General features: G+C 43.3%; 1 protein-coding gene across 2 annotated transcripts in view; it reads left to right on the top strand.

Annotated features, from left to right (window-relative positions):
- unc5cb (unc-5 netrin receptor Cb) overlaps positions 1–25,000 on the top strand; it is a 446,958-nt gene that overhangs the window by 273,298 nt on the left and 148,660 nt on the right. For both annotated transcript variants that reach the window (XM_061875702.1, XM_061875703.1), the window contains exon 2: positions 10,184–10,414. In XM_061875702.1, coding sequence (XP_061731686.1) covers positions 10,184–10,414 — 231 coding nt within the window. The remainder of the gene's footprint in view (positions 1–10,183; positions 10,415–25,000) is intronic.

Here is a 25,000-nt window from a genome sequence, read left to right on the forward strand (position 1 = left end):
AGCAGGGCTTTTATTGTGAAGATAGGAAATGTGCAGTCGGCCTTTAGAGTTTTGACGGAAGGGACGGCGCGAAAGTCTGTTGAAATAAAAAGTGTTTCTCGCCTTCCTCTCTGTCATTTTTTCATAATAATGAACTGGCAGCAGCCAGCGTCATCTCACAAGACCCTTGGGTGCCGTGAATGTCAATCAAGCAAGCTACGGAATTTGCCGCCAATGTTTTTCTTGTAAAGTGTATGGAAGCTGGATGAATTAGATGCCAAAAACCAACCACTTTCATGTGGTATTGTACAGAAAGGACAACTTTTTTTCTCCTCCATTTGAAAATTTGGGCGTTATCATCATTACTGTCTGATTCCAATCAATGCAAGTCATCAGAATCAGGTAATACACCAACTTATATTCTTGTCTTTGTGAAAGAAAGACATCTATATGTGTTACACATGCTTGTATTATCATTAAACACATTTAACCTGTTTACAAAAATGTCTCTTTCATAAATAAATAAATATAAATGATATATATAAATGAGGTAGATCCCCTCGAGTTGGTCAATTGAAAAGTAGCTCGCCTGCAGAAAAAGTGTGGGCACCCCTGCTATAGAGACTGTAAAAAAAATGTGACCCATTACCTCCCACTCAGCATCAATGGTTGGAATTGGGGGTTAAATCACCACAATGATCTACCAGGATTCAAGTCTGTTAAAAGTAGTAGTTATAATAGGAGTCAATGGAGTCAACCTAATGGCAAGAGAAAGTGTGTATACGTTGTATATATCCGGTTCTAACAACATTACAAGTGTGACTATCAGTGGTAATTTAACTTTTAACTTCATATACCAGTATTAAAGTCTGTTAAAAGTAGTAGTTATAATGGGCATCAATGGAATCAACCTAATGAGGCCTCAAGAGTTCTCAAGAGAAAATGTGTATACTTTGTTTATATCCTGTTCTAACAACATTACAAACATAAACACTGTAATCTAGTGTTTACAGTGTTCGCCCTGAGATCGATAGATCGTGAGTTCAAACCCCGGCCGAGTCATACCAACGACTATAAAAATGGGACCCATTACCTCCCTGCTTGGCACTCAGCATGAAGGGTTGGAATTGGGGGTTAAATCACCACAATGATTCCCAAGGAGTTGGGTCAAATGCAGAAGTTAATTTCACTTAGTGCGTGTGTGACTATCAGTGGTACTTTAACTTTTAACTTTATATACCAGGATTAAAGTCTGTTAAAAGTAGTAGTTATAATGGGAGTCAATGGAGTCAACGTAATGGAGCCCCAAGAGTTCTTAGGATTAAGCGTGTATACTTTGTTTGTATCGTGTTGTGACAACATTACAAACATAAACACTGTCACCTACTGGTTAGAGTGTCCGCCCGGAGCAGGGAAGCCCAGACTTCCCTCTCCCCAGCCACTTCATCCAGCTCCTCCCGGAGGATCCTGAAGCGTTCCCAGGCCAGCCGGGAGACATAGTCTTCCCAACGTATCCTGTTTCTTCCCCGTGGCCTCCTGCCGTTTGTACGTGCCCTTCAATCAATCATCCATCCATTTTTCTACCGCTTATTCCCTTTCGGGGTCGCGGGGGGCGCTGGCGCCTATCTCAGCTACAATCGGGCAGGAGGCGGGGTACACCCTGGACAAGTCGCCACCTCATCGCAGGACCAACACAGATAGACAGACAACACTCACATTCACACACTAGGGCCAATTTAGTGTTGCCAATCAACCTATCCCCAGGTGCATGTCTTTGGAAGTGGGAGGAAGCCGGAGTACCCGGAGGGAACCCACGCATTCACGGGGAGAACATGCAAACTCCACACAGAAAGATCCTCAGCCTGGACTTGAACCCAGGACTGCAGGACCTTCGTATTGTGAGGCAGACGCACTAACCCCTCTGCCACCGTGAAGCCCCTTCAATCAATCATTCAATGTTTATTTATATAGCCCTAAATCACAAATGTCTCAAAGGACTGTACAAACCACTACCACTACGACATCCTCAGAAGAACCCACATAAGGGCAAGGAAAACTCAAACCCAGTGGGACGCCAGTGACAATGATGACTATGAGAACCTTGGAGAGGACCTCAGATGTGGGCAACCCCCCCTCTCTAGGGGACCGAAAGCAATGGATGTCGAGCGGGTCTAACATGATACTGTGAAAGTTCAATCCATAGTGGCTCCAACACAGCCGCGAGAGTTCAGTTCAAAGCGGATCCAAGACAGCAGCGAGAGTCCCGTCCACAGGAAACCATCTCAAGCGGAGGCGGATCAGCAGCGTAGAGATGTCCCCAACCGATACACAGGCGAGCGGTCCATCCTGGGTCTCGACTCTGGACAGCCAGTACTTCATCCATGGTCATCGGACCGGACCCCCTCCACAAGGGAGGGGGGGACATAGGAGAAAAAAGAAAAGAAGCGGCAGATCAACTGGTCTAAAAAGGAGGTCTATTCAAAGGCTAGAGTATACAGATGAGTTTTAAGGTGAGACTTAAATACTATGTTTTCACTTTGTTTTGTTTCTGTTTCTGTTCTTTCGACCAATCCGAGAAGAGAAAATCCAAACCCTATTCCACGTGACACATTTTCGAACAGCTGTTTTGGGGGAAATCCGAAAGTATGTTCCTTTAGTATTCCGATAATTACTATATCACTCGCTCCTGATGCGTCACACACGAATGAGTAAGTCTCTCTTCTTTCTTTTTTTATTCCTCATTTCCGTGCTGATTTCCCACCTGAGGGCCACTTACGTTCTCGCCCGGTCCTAGAAACCTCTCTCTTACCGAGAAACTTGATGAATTAGAATATCCGCGCGCAAGTTTTGCTGCTTTTTCCCCCTCAGCGAGCGCAAGACTTTCATGGTCGCCTCAGATGTCTGCTGCTTCACAGCTCGGCAGAGCGAAGGCGCCAGAAGGGAAAAAGAAAGAGAGAGAGAGAGAGATGGAGGGATAATAGCAATGGCGGGTGAAAGTCGAATAAGACGATCTTTAATGAGTTTCCAGTCGGCTCTCGGGGGCCTATTTTCTGGGTCAGGGGCCCCCCCGGCTGGGCACCGCGTGGGCAGACTTGAGAACCGCGGAGCAAGCCGGGCCGAGTCCCGTCTCGAACAGCAACAGATGAAATTTGACTGTCAATAAGCCGCCATGGGCTGACTTTGGGTTCCGTGTAATTTGCCGTGGATTAGCAAAAGTAAACAAGGCGCCCTCCTGGTGAGGACAGGTCGGTCACGGGCCCCTTACCACCCCTCCTCCGCCTTTTCATTCCCCAGCAATCTTCTGGGAGGCGGCGGCAGGCATGGAGGAAGAGATAACATTAGAGAGACATCACAGGGAGATATCTGCCAGGCCCGAAGATTATTTAGCGCCGCGAAAGCAACCAGGAGGCAACTTCTGTCAGACATGAAGGCTGCGGCGTGTCCACACCGGACCGGGGAGGTGCAGACACAAGGACATGGAAGAATTACTGATGCACTGATAAACCCAACATCTCTCTATTCCCGCAAATATAACTGTGGGAGGTTGCCCTGCTCTGGGTTCTTCTGACCCCAAAGATGCTCTCGTGGGCACGGTAGTCTGGGTAACAAGTCTTTTTGCTCTCCAGCAAAAATGTCTCTCGGTCCGCTCACCAGCCACTCCAAACCTGTGTCTCGTCCCCGGCTGCTGCTAATAAGGGTGACAGGTGATTAGATAACAAGTCCCAGCTGGGCAATCTACCCACCTGCCACTGGCTTCGAGGCTGGTCGTTACACACTCCCGCTCCACGGCAGGCGCGCAGACCACGCCCCCCCTCCACAGTGACTGAAAATGCTGTAATTCTACGCTAACCCTGCGCTTTTGATTGATAATTTTATTAGTAGACTGCACAGTTCAGTACATATTCCGTACAATTGACCACTAAATGGTAACACCCGAATAAGTTTTTCAACTCGTTTAAGTCGGGGTCCACATTAATCAATTCATGGTAATCAATTCACGCCGGGTGTTAAACTCATTTTAGCTCACGGGCCGCGTGGAGAACTATCTGTGCACACGCGGGCCAGACTATTAGAATTATGACATTAAAACTAAAAATGAATTTTATTTTTAATTTTTTATTGACATCCAGCATCAGACATTTCTATCCATTTCATCATATTCACATACACAATACAGCTGTTGTCTGCCCTAAATGTCAAAATATGTTTTGTTTATATCCCGAATCATACCATCAACCGCCCCCCAAAAACAAACAAAAAAAAAGTTTTTTACAGATTGTTTTCTTTAAGTTAAAGTTCAAGTACCGTACCAATGATTGTCACATACAAACTAGGTGTGGTGAAATTTGTCCTCTGCATTTGATCCATCCCCTCGGTCACCCCCTTGGAGGTGAGGGGAGCAGTGAGCAGTGGTGACCCTTCGCCCCATCCTTGTTTTTACATGACTGAGCATTTCATGGACGCTTCTTTTTGGACCCAATCACGGCACCCACCTGTTCCTAATTAGCCTGCACACCTGTGGGACGCTCCAAATAAGTGTTTGATGAGCATTCCTCACATTTCTCAGTCTTTTTTGCCACGTGTGCCAGCTTTTTTGAAACACGTCGCAGGCATGAAATTCCAAATGAGCTAATATTTGCAAAAAATAACAAAGTTTACCAGTTTGACTGTTAAATATCTTCTCTTTGCTGTCTATTCAATTGAATATAGGTTGACAATGATTTGCAAATCATTGTATTCTGTTTTTACTGTACTGGTTTTGTACGTAGTTTGAAGTACCAATGTAGTACTCACGGTAGGACTATGTATACTTCCTCATATTTCCCATTCCTACTCGTCCTCTTGCTTAACTCGAGCATTGCTGCCACCTAGCTGTAGGCCTGTGTATAGACCAAGCATGAATAACGAAGCTAAAACCGGAAGTCCCCTCTGACACATCGCCATGCCCTCTCCAAGGGGGGTCCGCCTCACTATCTGCGAAGCGCTGGATTAAAAGATTGACGAGCAAGACTCTCCGAGCACAATGCTTCACTGAGGCTCTGCTGTTCTTCTGCAGTGTTGCTTCCTAAAAAGCATTTTGGAGAAAAATGTTCTATGGTCCGATGAACCCCAGAGTGAAGATTTAGTCCATAATTCCAAAGGCTTTGTCAAGTCGGCCCGAGTGACTACTCCTCCTCGACATTGGTTGAATTATTGATGCCTTACCGGTTCAACGGCAAGAATAGAACACTACAGGAGGTGACAAACGGGGCTTCCTCCTCTTCAAAGATCCCCCGTACTCTCTTGCCCGCGTGTTTGTGCGCTGTTTTGGTGCACGCCGTCCAAGTCACGGAGATGAAAGCGAGTTGTAATTACGGGGAAGCGTATCTGTCTTGTGCAGAACTATTGGAGGGATGGCACAAACTGGGCCACGAGCCTTAAGTCATTAGATTTGCTGTGTGTGTGTGTGTGTGTGTGTGTGTGTGTGTGTGTGTGTGTGTGTTCTGGCAATGCTTACTTAATGGGGACATCGCTCTGTTTACACAGTCACCTTTAAGGGATCTCTGACTTTCTGAATATGCCTAAGTGATTTTTAAGCTTTTAAGATTGTTTTTTTTTCAATGTTTCTCAGTAGTCACGTACAAATGTGTCTGAATTATGCAAAATTATTTAAATTTAATCCCCGTGCACCATATTAACTCTGTTTTCCCCAGGGTCCCCAGTATGTACGATCAGCACATTACTTCATCAATCCAGAGATTTAAAGACGTGTATGAGCTAACTGGGCAGTGGCCGTTTTACTTATCTTTTTTTATGCCTCCACAACCTGTAGAATGGGTGGTCCCCACAAGTCATGATCAAAAACTTGGTGCCCATTCCAAATGATAACCAGTATATGTGTGTGTGTGTTTTCTGGCAATGCTTACTTAATGAGGACATCGCTCTGTTTACACAGTCACCTTTAGGGGACTTCTGACGGTGTGAGGACCTGTTTTTTGGTCCCCATGAACCGCATTAACTCTTTTTCCCCAAGGTCCCCAGTAAGTACGATTAGCACATTACTTCATCAATCCAGAGATTTAAAGACGTGTATGAGCTGACTGTGCAGTGGCCATTTTACCTATTTTTTTAATTCCTCCACAACATGTAGAAAGGGTGGTCCCCACAAGTCATGATCAAAAACGTGTCCCCATTCCAAAATATAACCAGTATGTGTGTGTGTGTTTGAGAGATTGTGTGTGTATGTGTGTTCTGGCAATGCTTACTTAATGAGGACATCACTCTGTTTACACAGTCACCTTTAGGGGACCTCTGACTTTCTGAAGATGCCTAAGTGATTTTTAAGCTTTTAAGCTAGTTTTTTTTTTCAATGTTTCTCAGTAGTCACGTACAAATGTGTCTGAATTATGCAAAATTATTTAAATTTGGTCCCCATGCACCATATTAACTCTGTTTTCCCCAGGGTCCCCAGTATGTACGATCAGCACATTACTTCATCAATCCAGAGATTTAAAGACGTTTATGAGCTAACTGGGCAGTGGCCGTTTTACTTATCTTTTTTTATCCCTCCACAACCTGTAGAATGGGTGGTCCACACAAGTCATGATCAAAAACTTGGTGCCCATTCCAAATGATAACCAGTATATGTGTGTGTGTGTTTTCTGGCAATGTTTACTTAATGGGGACAATGCTCTGTTTACACAGTCACCTTTAGGGGACTTCTGACGGTATGGGGACCTGTTTTTTGGTCCCCATGAACCGTATTAACTCTTTTTCCCCAAGGTCCCCAGTAAGTTCGATCAGCACATTACTTCATCAATCCAGAGATTTAAAGACGTGTATGATCTAACTGGACAGTGGCCATTTTACCTCATTTTTTTTTCCCTTCACAACCTGTAGAAAGGGTGGTCCCCACAAGTCATGATCAAAAACTTGGTCCCCATGAACCATAGTAACTATTTTCCCCCAAGGTCCCCAGTAAGTACGAACAGCACATTACTTGATGATAACGTGTGTGTGTTTGTGTGTGTGTGTGTGTGTGTGTGTGTGTGTGTGTGTTCTGGCAATGCTTACTTATTGGGGACATCGCTCTGTTTACACAGTCACCTTTAGGGGACCTCTGACGGTATGGGAACAAAAAAATAGCCACCCTAATGGGAAACCTTTTTAAATGATAGTCAGATCCATTCTGAAGATGCCTAAGTGATTTTTAAGATTTTAAGATTTTTTTTTTTTAAATGGTCCTCAGTAGTCACGTACAAATGTGTGTGAATTATGCAAACATATTTAAATCCGGTCGCAATGAACCGTATTAACTCTTTTACCCCAGGGTCCCCAGTAAGTATGATCAGCACATTACTTCACAACCTGTAGAATGGGTGGTCCCCACAAGTAATGATCAAAAACTTGGTCCCCATTCCAAATTACAACCAGTGTTAGGGTTAGGGTTAGGGTTAGGGTTGTGTGTGTATGTGTGTGGTAGAGAAAAACAAGTATGGCGAAAGCAAGATCAACTTCAATTGGACCGTCTGACATTCCATGCGGTGTGTCATATCGTCTAACCCAGGGGTCGGCAACCCAAAACCTTGAAACATGCGAGCAAAACGGGTATGCATGATAGAAAACACAAACTTTTTAAAATGCGCAAGCTTAATGCTACTTTACATTTGCTTTGCCAAATACATGCTAGTGATTGGCAATAGGGATTTTTAATGGTGATAGCAACACAACTAAAAATATTCAGTCAAAGGCTGGACTCCAGGGAGGCGTTCCAGACTGAGGCCAAGGAAAAAAAAAAACCTCATAGCCATAAACAAGTTACATAGAATCAACAAAACTTGCAACAGAGGGGAGTGAGAGGTAGCAATGGAGGCAGGCTGCTGCTGTATAAGCACTACTCAGCCTCATACAGCATCAGCCTGCCTGTTTGTTTGTCTCTTTTCTCATTGGTTGTCTGGAGCAGATTCATGGGCTCCACACAATTTGTTATGGAAAGTTGAAGTGAAGTGAATTATATTTATATAGCGCTTTTTCTCAAAGTGACTCAAAGCGCTTTACATAGTGAAACCCAATATCTAATGTTTACATTCAAACCAGTGTGGGGTGGCACTGGGAGCAGGTGGGTAAAGTGTCTTGCCCAAGGACACAACGGCAGTGACTACGATGGTGCAAGCGGGGATCGAACCCACAACCCTCAAGTTGTTGGCACGGCCGCTCTACCAACCGAGCTATACCGCCCCAAGTTGCTTTGGTTTTTGTTGAATTTTTTGGGAAGAAAAATTCAGGTACCACTGTATATATTTACAATATTTTTAGCCATTTTTTTTTCAAATGACAATCTGACTCACTTGCGAAGAAGTCTTTGGTTTGTCTATTTTCAGGCCAGGGTATATATGTCATATATTATTTTATTACAATAATTTTTTATTGCCAGCGGTAAGTCGGACACATTTCCAGTGAGGGTCGGACTCCGTCAAGACTGTCCTTCGTCACCGATTCTGTTCATAACTTTTATGGACAGAATTTCTAGGCCCAGTCAAGGCGTTGAGGGGTTCCGGTCTGGTGGCCGCGGGATCCGGTTTCTGCTTTTTGCAGAGGATGTGGTCCTGATGGCTTCATCTGGCCAGGATCTTCAGCTCTCACTGGATTGGTCCGCAGCCGAGTGTGAAGCAACCGGAATGAGAATCAGCACCTCCAAGTCCGAGTCCATGGTTCTCGCCCGGAAAATGCTGAAGTGCCATCTCCGGGTTGGGGAGGAGACCCTGCCCCAAGTGGAGGAGTTCAAGTACCTAGGAGTCTTGTTCACGAGTGAGGGAAGAGTGGATTGTGAGGTCGACAGGCGGATCGGTGCGGCGTCTTCAGTAATGCGGACGCTGTATCGATCCGTTGTGGTGAAGAAGGAGCTGAGCCGGAAGGCAAAGCTCTCAATTTACTGGTCGATCTACATTCCCATCCTCACCTATGGTCATGAGCTTTGGGTTATGACCGAAAGGACAAGATCACGGGTACAAGCGACCGGAATGAGTTACCTCCGCCGGTGTTTTGGTTTAACTAAGGGGGTGACGGCAAACGGACACCAGGGGTCAGTAATGTACTATTTATTATATATAAAGACAATGTATATATTATAATACCAAACAATAATAATAACAAACAATACTAATTAACTATAGAATGGTGTGTGACAAAATCAAAGAGTGTATGTGTGTGACTATGTGTATAGATTAGCTGTTAAGTGTTACTGTAAATGTTGAATGAGGAAGCAGACAGAAACCAAAGAGGGCCAGGCAAAAGGAGTCCGGGTCCGTGGGGCAGAAAGAGACGTCAGAGTCCGGGGACGAGCGAGGAGTCTAGAAATGAGGGAGGCAGTCCAAATTCAGGGCAACGGAAGGGAAACAGATATCCGATAGAGAAACTAAGTTCCCGCGCCGATCCTTGGGTCCACTGGTCCTTTATCGAGCTTGCCCTCACCAGTACCAGGTGAGGAGATTGGTAACAGTGTGCAGGCTTGTCGGTGCGTGGGCGTGCTGCGCTCAGCGTGAGCGGGGGCGTGTCCGAGCGCGCTGTCTGCGAATCCACAGAGGAGGGAAACCCAGTCTGCGCGTGCGGCGCAACAGCCGGGTGGCGGGTCTCTCCCTTAGAAATAGAGTGAGAAGCTCTGTCATCCGGGAGGAACTCAAAGTAAAGCCGCTGCTCCTCCACATGGAGAGGAGCCAGATGAGGTGGTTCTGGCATCTGGTCAGGATGCCACCCGAACGCCTCCCTAGGGAGGTATTTAGGGCACGTCCGACCGGTAGGAGGCCACGGGGAAGACCCAGGACACACGTTGGGAAGACTACGTCTTCCGGCTGGCCTGGGAACGCCTCGGGATCCCCCGGGAAGAGCTGGACAAAGTGGCTGGGGAGAGGGAAGTTTGGGCTTCCCTGCTTAGGCTGCTGCCCCCGCGACCTGACCTCGTATCAGCGGAAGAACATGGATGGATGGATTTTTTATTGTTAATTAATCATGATCGAATCGTGAGTTGTACGTACTATCTTTGCCATACACTCGCTGTCATTTACCCGTCACTAAACTGTGTGTGTTAACAATGTAATTGTTTACTTCCTTCAAACTTGAACATGTCAAAATCTCATCTAAGTCAGAAGGGTTTGTGTTGAGCGAATGTCTAACCCCACGAAAGCCTGCCCGCTTCTAGTGCTGACTCCTTTCCTCTCTCCTTCCCTAGTCGACGATGACTTCATAGGTCTCGGCGAGCTGCCGGAAACCTTCCCCTCGGACCCTCCGGAGCCTCTGCCCGTCTTCCTGATGGAGCCCGAGGAGGCCTACATCGTCAAGAACAAGCCCGTCAACCTGTACTGCAAAGCCACGCCGGCCACTCAGATCTACTTCAAGTGCAACAGCGAGTGGGTTCACCAGAAGGAGCACACGGTGGAGGAGCGCGTGGACGAGAACTCAGGTGAGGCGACTCTCACCCCTGCCAGACTTGAAGTCTTTGACAGGCTGCAAGAGTAGACATACCGGTCAATACCATTGAAAGTAAACTTACTTCTACTTTAAGAGTACCGTATTTCCTTGAATTGCCGCCGGGGCGCTAATGAATTTAAAACCTCTTCCCACTCCGGCGCTGACCAAAGGCATGCGCTTATAAATTTGAGTGTGATGTAAGGATACCATCATGAAAAGCACATTTAATGAAAAAAAACGTTTTTATGGTCTTACCTTTACTTATAAATGAAGTCCATGCGCAGCTCCTTCTGATCAAAAGTGTCGATAACTTGTTTATAGAAGTCTTCCTTATCTTTCTTCAGTTTTAAAAGTCCCTCTGTCTCGATGGAGATCTTCCTTTATTACCTCCTGCTTCGATTGAAAGTCCAGTTTAGAAAACTGTTTTATTTTAGATATGTAATCCTCTATGTTAAAAGTGCAAGCGAGAGGAAAAAATAAACACACGCAGCTCACTATTGCTGAGTAGTCGCAAGAAGGATCACTAGCGCCCTCTACCACCAGGAGGCGGGAGTCATTTAATGACTCGTATTTGACACACGCAGCTACGGTATATTAATAAAACATAGCTGCTTACTCTTTTCAGCATATTCAATAGCTTGAACCTTAAATCCTACTGAATAGATCTTAATCTTCTTCCCTTTATGCGATTTCAAATGATTGAAATCAGCCTCCTCCATTTTGAAGATGATGACAGGTGAAGTGTCACTCGTGACGTGACGAATTTGACCCGGCGGAAATTCTAGACATGCGCTAATAGAAGAAATATTTTGCGAAACAAGTTTGACCCGGCGTTAATCCTGAGCCGGCGGTAATGCTAAGCATGCGCTAATTATTTTGCGAAATGAGTTTGACCCGGCAGTAATTCTAGGCAGGCGCATACTATATACCCGGCGGCAATTCAAGGAAATACGGTAGTCAGTTTGGCCAACAAAAAAAGGGTGGTGACACCTCTCACATCGAATACACAATTTTCACAACCAGCGTTCACCTCGATGAGATAACAAAACATTCGAGCTGGTGTTGATGTTATTTGAACACTGATACAGTAAAATAAAGTAGGAGTGTGCATCCCAGTCAACAAACTAAAGACTTTATAAACAAGCATCGCCTGCCGCATGTTCCCTCACCTCATTAACTCTCCATCACAGCAGCTGATGGACGCTGTATTGAGAAAAATGAAAGCAATGTCAAATAGTTGTTTTTTTCGCTGTATATTTTCAGTGTGGGGACAAGTGTGTCTGTCTCTAATATTGTCCACATATGTCTCCATCTAAACACAGCAGTGCGCTCTTAAAGTTGAAGTTAAAGTACCCATGATTGTCACACACACACTAGGTGTGGCGAAATAATTTCCTGCATTTGACCCATCACCCTTTATCACCACCTGGGAGGTGAGGGGAGCAGTGAGCAGCAGCGGGGGCCGCGCCCGGGAATCATTTTTGGTGATTTAACCCCCAATTCCAACCCTTGATGCTGAGTGTCAAGCAGGGTGGTAATGAGTCCCATGTAACAATGAATAATAAATTAACCCACGCATCGCAACGGTAATACGATAGACCTAGTGCTTGTCAGGGGTATCACCGTTTCCAAAGTTACGATACTCCCGTATACTAAAGTATTGTCCGATCATTACCTTATAAAATTCGAGGTTCAGACGCATGTTTGTCAAACTAATAGTAATAATAACTGCTATAGCAGCCGCAACATTAATACGGCCACAACGACAACTCTTGCTGACCTACTGCCCTCGGTAATGGCACCATTCCCAAAATATGTGGGCTCTATTGATAACCTCACTAACAACTTTAACGACGCCCTGCGCGAAACCATTGATAACATAGCACCGCTAAAGTTAAAAAAGGCTCCAAAAAAGCGCACCCCGTGGTTTACAGAAGAAACTAGAGCTCAGAAATTATTATGTAGAAAGCTGGAACGCAAATGGCGCACGACTAAACTTGAGGTGCACCATCAAGCATGGAGTGATGGTTTAATAACTTATAAACGCATGCTTACCTTAGCTAAAGCTAAATATTACTCAAATCTCATCCACCGTAATAAAAACGATCCTAAATTTTTGTTTAGTACGGTAGCCGTGGTTTGTGCAGCCCTTTGAGACACTAGTGATTTAGGGCTATATAAGTAAACATTGATTGATTGATTGATTGATGTTTATAGTAAATGGTATGACTCGGCTGGGGTTTGAACTCACGACCTATCGAGTTCAGGGCGGACACTCTATCCCAGGGGTGTCTAACATCAGGCCCGCGGGCCAGATCAGGCCCGTCAACAGGTTTTACCCGGCCTGCGGGATGAGTTGGCTAACTCTAAAAATGAGCCGAAAACTTTGAATGAAAGAAACTGCTATTCTAAATGTGTCCACCAGATGTCGCAATAGCAATTATTTGTATCTTTGTAGATGATGCTACATATGTACAAAATAAAGCATTTGATGTTGAAAATGAGCAAACTATATAAATAACATCCTGTAATTTTATTTTGATATTTTTTTTTAGCTTAATAGATTGAAAATGAACACCAATTAGTTGATTGATGAACATTATCACATCATTTATTCAGAAAGTATAAACAAGGACAAATAAATATACAATACTATCAACCACAACATGTAAGTGTAAAAAAACAACAACATTATGATTTGTACATTTTCAGAATGTGCTTGTTTTATTTTTAAACAAAGAAAACAATATTAAGTTGTCTTTATTTTTAAGTTATCCTGCCGTCCATGTGTCCCTCCATCTAAAATGAGTTTGACACCCCTGCCCTAACCACTTGGCCACTGAGAATAGTAAACGCACAGCGGGAAGCGAGGGGGAAATGGCGTAAAGCCAGAGGTGGGTAGAGTAGCCAGAAATTGTACTCAAGTAAGAGTACAGTTACTTTAGAGATTTATTACTCAAGTAAAAGTAAGAAGTAGTCACCCAAATATTTACTTGAGTAAAAGCAAAAAGTATGTTGGGAAAAAACTACTCAAGTACTGAGTAACTGATGAGTAACCTGTTTGTTTAATGATTACGGCAACAAATAATGCACAAAAACATAAAAATAGCAATGAGCAAATTCATAGCCAGGAATATCTCTTAAGCAACTAAAACAATATTATATATTAAATAATAATACATTAAAATAAAATAAAAATTAAGGCAAATTGAGCCACAATAACTTAACAGCACCATAGGCTCAGTAGGCATTCATTGATTGATTGATTGATTGATTGAAACTTTTATTAGTAGACTGCACAGTTCAGTACATATTCCGTACAATTGACCACTAAATGGTAACACCCCAATAAGATTTTCAACGTTTATCAATTACTTAATAAATGACCAAGTCGAGGTGATTTACCTCATATATACATACACACACATATCATATGCATACATAACTTTATATATACAGTATATAATTTATATTTATTTATTTTGCCGTTTTTGTTCACATGTTGAATGTGTTTTAATGAATATACATGCATGTTTAACATATATATTCCTATCTTTAATGAAGACAAAAATATAAGTTGGTGTATTACCTGACAGTATAGTGCTGATAACGTCCCGGTTTTCAAATGGAGGAGAAGAAAAGTTGCTCCTTCCTGTCTAATACATCATGAAAGTCGTTGGTTTTTGGCATCTTATTTGTCCAGCTTCCATATTCGTTTTTATACACTTTACAAGAAATACATTGGCGGCAAACTCCGTAGCTTGCTAGCTTGTTTGCTCTGGCTTTCGGAGACTCTTATTTTGTTAGCGCAGGCGCGATGGAGCGGCACTTTTATCGTGAAGACAGGAACTGGGCGATCAGTTTTTGGCTTAGGGTTGGAAGTACGGTTGAAATAAAAAGTGTCTTTTTTCGTTTACACTTTTGATTGATTCATTGATAGATTGAAACTTGTATTAGTAGATTGCACAGTACAGTACATATTCCGTCCAGTTGACCACAAAATGGTAACACCCCAATAAGTTCTTCAACATGTCGGGTTCTACGTGTGACGGTCATGTGACCACCTGGCTCTGTTTGACTGGTCCAACGTCACCAGTGACTGCATTTGATTGGTGAAACGCAGGCATGCGTAGATTCTACTTTGAATGCGTGTCTGACAAAATCAAAACAAACAAAGCGTGCATTAACAGATCGATAAAGAAAAAAGTAGCGAGTAACGACCTGATTGCAGATAAATGGAGCGGAGTAAAAGTAGCGTTTCTTCTCTATAAATATACTCAAGTAAAAGTAAAAGTATGTTGCATAAAAACTACTCTTAGAAGTACAATTTATCCCAAAAGTTACTCAAGTAGATGTAACGGAGTAAATGTAGCGCGTTACTACCCACCTCTGCGTAAAACCAAGCGGTTAGCTTTGTTTACTCCGAGGGGAAATTTCCAGAGCAAAGTCCGTGTAGCTGGTCCGCCATGACTATCAAGCCAAACGAGGCTAGTGCGCATGTGCCTGTTTTTGTGTTGCTTAAAATGCATTAATAAATAACAGTTTTTCGATAATTAAAAAAATTGACAGTATTACTAACCGTCGGGAATTTTATCGCAAAATATGATTATACCATTTACAGTTAAATCCTTTGTCCATTAACAAGTAAAATGTCCAGGGCGGTCACGGCATGTTGATGTCGTCGTCCATGTTGGTCATTTTTTAGGGCATTACGGTAAGTCACAAGGGCGGTCGCGGCTTTTGCTGCGGTTGCCATGGTTAAATTTGAGCGCTTGTGTAGCTCCTCCTCAGAATGCAAGTGCTCCTACAGCAGGAATACCTAATTCTGTATTAATACATTGATTCATTCATTGAAACTTTTATTAGTAGATTGCACAGTACAGTACATATTCCGTACAATTGACCACTGAATGGTAACACCCGAATAAGTTTTTCAACTTGTTTAAGTCGGGGTCCACGTTAATCAATTATACTTCACAAAACACAATGTTTTTCAATTGTCATTAATAGTGTGTTTAAATTATTTTTGTGTTGACTTCTTAAAAAAGATTTAATTAGAGCAAACTAATAATCCTAACTAATAAGGGCTTCACGGTGGCAGAGGGGTTAGTGCGTCTGCCTCACAATACGAAGGTCCTGCAGTCCTGGGTTCAAATCCAGGCTCGGGATCTTTCTGTGTGGAGTTTGCATGTTCTCCCCGTGAATGCGTGGGTTCCCTCCGGGTACTCCGGCTTCCTCCCACCTCCAAAGACATGCACCTGGGGATAGGTTGATTGGCAACACTGAATTGGCCCTAGTGTGTGAATGTGAGTGTGAATGTTGTCTGTCTATCTGTGTTGGCCCTGCGATGAGATGGCGACTTGTCCAGGGTGTACCCCGCCTTCCGCCCGATTGTAGCTGAGATAGGCGCCAGCGCCCCCCGCTACCCCGGAAGGGAATAAGCGGTAGAAAATGGATGGAAACTAATAATCCAGTAATGGTAATAAAAACTTAGAATTGATCTGTCCAGGTTACACTTATTAATGCCGATAAATTACATTTATCTGCGATTCATCGTGATTAATTTTGAGTTGGTTAGTGTCACGTTCAAACATCGATGACGTATATTAAACAAGACCAGAAGCAAGGAAATAAACAGAGCCATGATTCAATTCTGCTCAATTTGAGGAGAAACGTGTAGACCTGTAACCTCTTACAGTGTCGCCCACGCTCTGGCGAATGATTGTTTATTTGGACTTTCTCTGACCACATGTCCACAGCTGCTTCCAAAGGGACGGGGTCGTAAACAGTTCACAGAAAAAGTCGTAAAACAGTTAAAAGAAGAGGTTTGTAAAACAGTTCAAAAAGAGGTTGTTTGGAGGGGACTCTGGTCCTTCTTCCTCTCCGCTTTTGTAGTTCTTGGGTCAGACAATATCTTTCTGTTGATTTGCAACACATGAAAGTAACAGGAACACCTTCATGTTGCTTCCCCCCTACACAGTGGCGTTTTACGAGCCTTACTCTTGGTAGGTTCAAAGACGGACAAACAAAGTTTTTGTGATAACTGAGAAACATCCATCCATCCATTTTCTACCGCTTATTCCCTTCCGGGGTCGCGGGGGGCGCTGGCGCCTATCTCAGCTACAATCGGGCGGAAGGCGGGGTGCACCCTGAAACAATTATTCTAAACCTATAAAACAAAATGTGATTATCCATCCATCCATCCATCATCTTCCGCTTATCCGAGGTCGGGTCGCGGGGGCAACAGCCTAAGCAGGGAAACCCAGACTTCCCTATCTCCAACCACTTCGTCTAGCTCTTCCCGGGGGATCCCGAGGCGTTCCCAGGCCAGCCGGGAGACATAGTCTTCCCAACGTGTCCTGGGTCTTCCCCGTGGCCTCCTACCCGTTGGACGTGCCCTAAACACCTCCCTAGGGAGGCGTTCGGGTGGCATCCTGACCAGATGCCCGAGCCACTTCATCTGGCTCCTCTCGGTGTGGAGGAGCAGCGGCTTTACATTGAGCTCCTCCCGGATGGCAGAGCTTCTCACCCTATCTCTAAGGGAGAGCCCCGCCACCCGGCGGAGGAAACTCATTTCGGCCGCTTGTACCCGTGATCTTATCCTTTCGGTCATGACCCAAAGCTCATGACCATAGGTGAGGATGGGAACGTAGATCGACCGGTAAATTGAGAGCTTTGCCTTCCGGCTCAGCTCCTTCTTCACCACAACGGATCGGTACAACGTCCGCATTACTGAAGACGCCGCACCGATCCGCCTGTCGATCTCACGATCCACTCTTCCCCCACTCGTGAACAAGACTCCTAGGTACTTGAACTCCTCCACTTGGGGCAGGGTCTCCTCCCCAACCTGGAGATGGCACTCCACCCTTTTCCGGGCGAGAACCATGGACTCGGACTTGGAGGTGCTGATTCTCATTCCGGTCGCTTCACACTCGGCTGCGAACCGATCCAGTGAGAGCTGAAGATCCCGGCCAGACGAAGCCATCAGGACCACATCATCTGCAAAAAGCAGAGACTTAATCCCGTGGCCACCAAACCGGAACCCCTCAACGCCTTGGCTGCGCCTAGAAATTCTGTCCATAAAAGTTATGAACAGAATCGGTGACAAAGATTAATCGCGATTAAATATTGTAATCTTTTGACAGCCCTAATTTTAAGTGCATTATTACGCTGCTTGGTTTTGCTACTTTTCTAGACCACATTTCAGTTTCCGAACAGGAACATTTATAAGATGTTTGCGAGCATTCAGAAAAAAGGGGGAGAAGCTGGCGTATCTCCAGCAAAAGTCGTTTTTTTTTCCCCAGCAAATTCATCTCCCTGAAGGCACCACAGCCATTACACACAACATCCCGGCCACTGATTGGCTACATTCAGCCGCTGTATTGGAAATGGAGTCCATTCTGTCCCCCACAGGTACGAATCACTTCACATTTAGCCTTTTTCATCTCGCTTTTTTTTTTTCTTCTTCTTTTTTTTTTCGAAAACCGCTTTTTGCACGTCTGCATACTCCCACACAGACACGCTGCACGTTTGACTCCGAGAGGAGGCTATCGAGCATTAAAGACGGACGAAAAAGCAAATATGTTGATTTAAAAAGTGCGTTGCATCCAGCGATGAAAGAAAAGAGCGTGTGGAAGTCGGACCTTTTGGCCTCGTAGTGTTTTGCGCGCTCTGTTGTTGCAGAAAAAAAAAAAAAGGCGTTTGAAGGTCTGTTAGTTGTGTCTTTTTGCCTTTTTTATGTCAAAAGGCTTTTGTGCTGAAAGCATCAACAGAGAAGAAAATCCCACGCATGGCACCGTGCTCGACAACAGCCGTACCCACAGGCTACATCCTGCACATTCATTGGTGCTCTTTACCCCGTGCACAGACTTTAAACGTGGCACCGAGACAAGTAAATATGTGCAGCCTTGACAATTTATGAGGAAATAACTCGGGGTGTTTCGATCAGGGCTTTTTATTTTTCATGCTGCGGATTCCAATACCGATTCTCCATGAGTGAGATCAGCCGATACCGATCACATTTGTTAACTGGACATTTTTACAAGTTTTGGTGAGGGCAGCACGGTGGGATAGGGGTTAGTGCATGCGCCTTACAATATGAAGGTCCTGAGTAGTCCCGAGTTCAATCCGGGTCTTGGGATCTTTCTGTGTGGAGTTTGCATTTTCTCCCCGTGACTGCGTGGGTTCCCTCCGGGTACTCCGGCTCCTTCCCACCTCCAAAGACATGCACCTGGGGATAAATTGATTGGCAACACTATATATATATATATATATATACAACTATATATATATATATAAATGTATACATAATTATATGTATATATTATATAAATACATATCCATATACATGCATACATATATATACTGTATGTGTGTGTGTGTATGTATATATATATATATATATATATACACACACACATATATATATATATATATACACACATATATATATACACACATACACATATGTATATATGTACACACATACATATATATATATATATGTGTGTGTGTGTGTATATATATATATATATATATATATATATACATACATATTTAGATATATATATATATACATATATATGTGTATATATATGTGTGTACATATATATACACATATATTTATATGTGTATATATATGTGTATATATATGTGTGTGTGTATATATATGTATATGTATGTATATTTATGTGTATATATATATATATGTATGTATATATATATATGTATGTATATGTATATATATACATATGTATATATATACATATATACACACATATATATATGTATATATATATGTATATGTACATATATATGTGTGTGTGTATATATATATATATATATATATATATATATATATATATATATATATATAGGCTATACATGTGTGTGGTGGTATAGCTCGGTTTGTAGAGCGGCCGTGCCAGCAACTTGAGGGTTGCAGGTTCGATCCCCCCTTCCGCCATCCTAGTCACTACCGTTGTGTCATTGGGCAAGACACTTAACATACCTGCTCCCAGTGCCACCCACACTGATTTAAATGTAACTTAGATATTGGGTTTCACTATGTAGAGCGCTTCACTTCACACACATATATATATATATATATATATATATATATATATATATATATATATATATATATATATATATATATATACATTTTCCCCTCAAATTATTAATTATGTTATACTGTATATTTCAGACAGAAGTAATTTCAAAAGATTATCTAATACGAAGGTTTTTCCAAATTATTTGGATTTCAGACAAAATATAGATTTTTGCAGCAGTCGATATGTTCGATAGTAAAATACCATTGTTACTAGTTGCTACTGGTCTTGGACAAGGATCAGAGGCCAGCAGAGTCGCACAGCACACACTTTTCTGTTGGAATTTGGGATATTTGTACAACCTTTTGGACCATTAAAATTGGAACAACAACATTGTAACAAGTATTCTTTAGAGAACACCTACTATATGCGGTGAAGTCTTCAAAAAGAAAACCCGGTAATAGACTAACACATCTGCAGAAAGTTTCAAGTTTTAGCTCATTAAACCAAGAAAGGTAAAAAAAAAGAATAAAGGGGTGGGGGGGGGGGCTGTTTTTCATGCAAAGCTCCAAAGAATCATGGCTGCCAGTCTCCAAAGTAATGGTGGTGTTTAAAAGGCAATAGTGCCGCTTTTTTTAGTGCCAGCAGTAGCTGGGATGTAATCAAGCATTTGGGCCTTGATTTATGGTCTGCTCTGTGTTCTTCACAGCATGGAAGGCCTCACCTGCACGATTGCCTTATGGTCATATTGTTCACATCAAAAAAAAAAAAAATTCCTTTTTTCGTGCATCCACTGACATGCGGTGGGTCAGTCCGGCGCAATCAAAAACACCGTTCCCATATAATTGCACTTTCAGTTAGTATTGTGTTAACGTGTGTGATTACAGGCTGAGCACCAGCCAGGTAACGCCACCAAAACACAAAAGTGCATTTGCATTTTTGACAGAATGAACACATTCACGCAGGGCAAAGTGCTGTTTTGTTGTTTCATGGGAGGCAATTTGTGTCGGAGCAACATGCATCAGTCAATAGTGACGCGTGCCGTGGGGGGGGGGACAACGCCGAGATTCACAGGAGGCGACAAAATGTAGTGATGGCGCAATGAAGTGGTGAGTGGTGACAAATGTGTCTAACACTGATTTGTAGTTGTCAGGTTCAAACACTGATGACATCTATTAAACAAGCAAGGAATTAAACAGAGACAGAATTAAATTTGGCTCAATGAGAAGAAACACGTAGACCTGTGTCAAGACTGGGACTTGGGCGAGGATTGTTTTCCCGAGGTGCAAAGCGATTGGAGTGGACTTTGGGGTTTGTTTTTCCAGAAGGCAAAGGAAAGTTGGCGCGGGGAAGGCGTAAATGGAAGTACATATTTTTATTTAACACTATAACTACAAAACAGGCGAACAAAAAGGCGCGCACAAGGGCGGAAGTACAAAACTGACTAAGGGAAGAAAACTTGCACAAAGGCAGAAACTATGAACTATAAACAAAAATTTACTTGGCATGGAACTGTGGAACATGGCATGACGTGGGTAAAGGTATCAAGGGTGAAGGTGATGTTGCCAGGACGAAGAACAGAAACAGACAGGCTTAAATAACAGTGACGTGATCAGTGAAAACCGGTGTGCGAGTGCAAAACGTGACACAGGTGCATGACATGAGGACAAGGTGAAAACTAATGAGTTGCTATGGTAGCTAAACAAACCAGGAAGTGCAAAAACAGTAAGTGAGTGTCCAAAAAAAAAAACATGATCACACAGCCTGTACACTAGGACTTGGGCGAGGATTGTTTTCCCGAGGTGCAAAGCGATTGGAGTGGACTTTGGGGTTTGTTTTTCCAGAAGGCAAAGGAAAGTTGGCGCGGGGAAGGCGTAAATGGAAGTACATATTTTTATTTAACACTATAACTACAAAACAGGCGACCAAAAAGGCGCGCACAAGGGCGGAAGTACAAAACTGACTAAGGAAAGAAAACTTGCACAAAGGCAGAAACTATGAACTATAAACAAAAACTTACTTGGCATGGAACTGTGGGACATGGCATGACGTGGGTAAAGGTATCGAGGGTGAAAGACGGTGGTAGAAGGTGATGTTGCCAGGATGAACAGAAACAGACAGGCTTAAATAGCAGTGACGTGATCAGTGAAAACCGGTCTGCGAGTGCAAAACGTGACACAGGTGCATGACATGAGGACAAGGTGAAAACTAATGAGTTGCTACGGTAGCAAAACAAACCAGGAAGTGCAAAAACAGGAAGTGAGTGTCCAAAAAACAAAACATGATCACACAGCCTGTACACTGGGACTTGGGCGAGGATTGTTTTCCCGAGGTTCAAAGCGATTGGAGTGGACTTTGGGGTTTGTTTTTCCAGAAGGCAAAGACAAGTTGGCGCGGGGAAGGCGTAAATGTAAGTACATATTTTTATTTAACACTATAACTACAAAACAGGCGAACAAAAGGCGCGCACAAGGGCGGAAGTACAAAACTGACTAAGGAAACAAAACTTCCACAAAGGCAGAAACTATGAACTATAAACAAAAATTTACTTGGCATGGAACTGTGGAACATGGCATGACGTGGGTAAAGGTATCAAGGGTGAAGGGGATGTTGCCAGGACGAAGAACAGAAACAGACAGGCTTAAATAGCAGTGACGTGATCAGTGAAAACCGGTGTGCGAGTGCAAAACGTGACACAGGTGCATGACATGAGGACAAGGTGAAAACTAATAAGTTGCTATGGTAGCAAAACAAACCAGGAAGAGCAAAAACAGGAAGTGAGTGTCCAAAAAACAAAACATGATCACACAGCCTGTACACTGGGACTTGGGCGAGGATTGTTTTCCCGAGGTGCAAAGCGATTGGAGTAGACTTTGGGGTTTGTTTTTCCAGAAGGCAAAGGAAAGTTGGCGCGGGGAAGGCGTGAATGTAAGTACATATTTTTATTTAACACTATAACTACAAAACAGGCGAACAAAAAGGGGCGCACAAGGGCGGAAGTACAAAACTGACTAAGGAAAGAAAACTTGCACAAAGGCAGAAACTATGAACTATAAACAAGAACTTACTTGGCATGGAACTGTGGGACATGGCATGACGTGGGTAAAGGTATCAAGGGTGAAGGGGATGTTGCCAGGACGAAGAACAGAAACAGACAGGCTTAAATAGCAGTGACGTGATCAGTGAAAACCGGTGTGCGAGTGCAAAACGTGACACAGGTGCATGACATGAGGACAAGGTGAAAACTAATGAGTTGCTATGGTAGCAAAACAAACCAGGAAGTGCAAAAACAGGAAGTGAGTGTCCAAAAAACCAAACATGATCACACAGCCTGTACACTGGGACTCGGGCGAGGATTGTTTTCCCGAGGTGCAAAGCGATTGGAGTGGACTTTGGGGTTTGTTTTTTCAGAAGGCAAAGAAAAGTTGGCGCGGGGAAGGCGTAAATGTAAGTACATATTTTTATTTAACACTATAACTACAAAACAGGCGAACAAAAGGCGCGACAAGGGCGGAAGTACAAAACTGACTAAGGAAACAAAACTTCCACAAAGGCAGAAACTATGAACTATAAACAAAAATTTACTTGGCATGGAACTGTGGAACATGGCATGACGTGGGTAAAGGTATCAAGGGTGAAGGGGATGTTGCCAGGACGAGGAACAGAAACAGACAGGCTTAAATAGCAGTGACGTGATCAGTGAAAACCGGTGTGGGAGTGCAAAACGTGACACAGGTGCATGACATGAGGACAAGGTGAAAACTAATGAGTTGATATGGTAGCAAAACAAACCAGGAAGTGAGTGTCCAAAAAACAAAACATGATCACACAGCCTGTACCCTTGTACGGTTTTCCACCACGCTCTGACAAAAAATTGAACGCCTCCTCTTTTATTTAGACTTTACCTTGCATGGCAACAGCTGTTTCTAAAGAGTCGGGGGTCGTAAACAGCCGCTGCCCTTGGTCACAAAACAGTTCAAAGAAAAGGTGCCTGGAGGGGGGAGTTTACGCTTTGTAGATCTCGGATCAAGACCAAATCTTCCTGTGGAATACAATACATCAAAGAAACAGGCACCTTCATGTCGCCTCCCTTTATTTATTATTTATTTGTTCACTGTTCTGTTACAGAGAACAAGGAAATGGGATAAAAGTGCTACGGTATGAAAAGGGGTAGGATTAAATAAACTCTGCTTCTTCCTACTCCTTTTCGGACATGCTGTGATGAAACAACTGGAACTGTGTGATGCATTACATTGCATCCTATGCATGTTCCACATAGGCTAAAACTGAACTGGACTGAAATCATGATGGAATAGTATTATTAATACGGTTGTTTTCATACTTGGAAGCCTTTAAAGAAAGTGGTGGAGAGAGAAATAAATGATGTAATTTAATTTAGTAAAAATGTGTCATTTTAGAATGAATATTGAAGATACTATTGAAATATACAAATGATTTATGTGTGTAATGTGAGAAACAGAAGACACATAGCTGAGGTCTGCTATCTAGCGAATAGCACTATTAGTTGTGTCTCCATGCCATGACATGACGAGATGCAGGCTGAGCAAAGCTATGAGGTCATGGGATGATGTCATCAGGCTTCTTCCTCTTCCGCTCGGTTGATCCCTCTGATATGTTTCAAGTAAGTCATTTCCATGAAGTCACCGACATCTGCCCGTCGTCATCCGCAGCTCTTCGTTTCATCTTCAAGTTGAAAAGTTGAGTCAGGACTTTGGCACCGTGGTCCCTCGAGGACGGGTCCATTATAGGGTTGTCTCTCTCAGGCTTGTTGTCCCTGACAGTTTTTTTTAGTTTTTTTCCTCTGTGTATGTCTTTGTTTCCTGTCAGCGCTTTTATTTTGTCTGTTTCCTGTTTTTCTCCCTGAGCGCTGATTCCCCTCAGATGCGGCTGATTGGCACCTGGCCACACCTGGTGTCAATCAGCCCGCCCTTATATCAACCTCAAGTTGATATAGAGATTTACTGTAAGCATTAAATAAATAATAATAATAATAATTTGACTTATTTTTAACATTTTAGTGACTGAGACCCTCTATGCTCCGCAGGAGCCCTAAGGATTAAAAAAAAATCCATATATTTTGTTATGGTTTGAAAATGAATAATATCAAAACGGCCCCCGCATGCCTACATTTTTCCGTATGTGGCCCTCTGTGGAAAAAGTTTTGACACCCCTGGTGTAAACAGAGCGATGTCCCCATTAAGTCAGCATTGCCAGAACACACACACACACACACACACGCACGCACGCAGTCACGGCTGCTCCCTCTGTGCCCGCCTGTAAATATTGCATGAGCGCTAAGCTGATGTGTGCACCAGAACAAGGAGTCTGTGTGAAGGTGCTGAACCTGAACTAAAATGGCATGTTCATTTTCAAAAGCAGCCACTCTCTCCCTCTTATTTTTTTTTTGCATTTTCCATTCAGCCAGAAGACTCCAACCACTCTCTACCACCACATACCCGTGGGTAGAAAAGTCAGTTGAGCTCATGCGGCAACGTTGGTCCTACAGC

This window comes from Nerophis ophidion, linkage group LG17 (genome assembly GCF_033978795.1).
Source record: "Nerophis ophidion isolate RoL-2023_Sa linkage group LG17, RoL_Noph_v1.0, whole genome shotgun sequence".
Classification (NCBI taxonomy): Eukaryota; Metazoa; Chordata; class Actinopteri; order Syngnathiformes; family Syngnathidae; genus Nerophis; species Nerophis ophidion.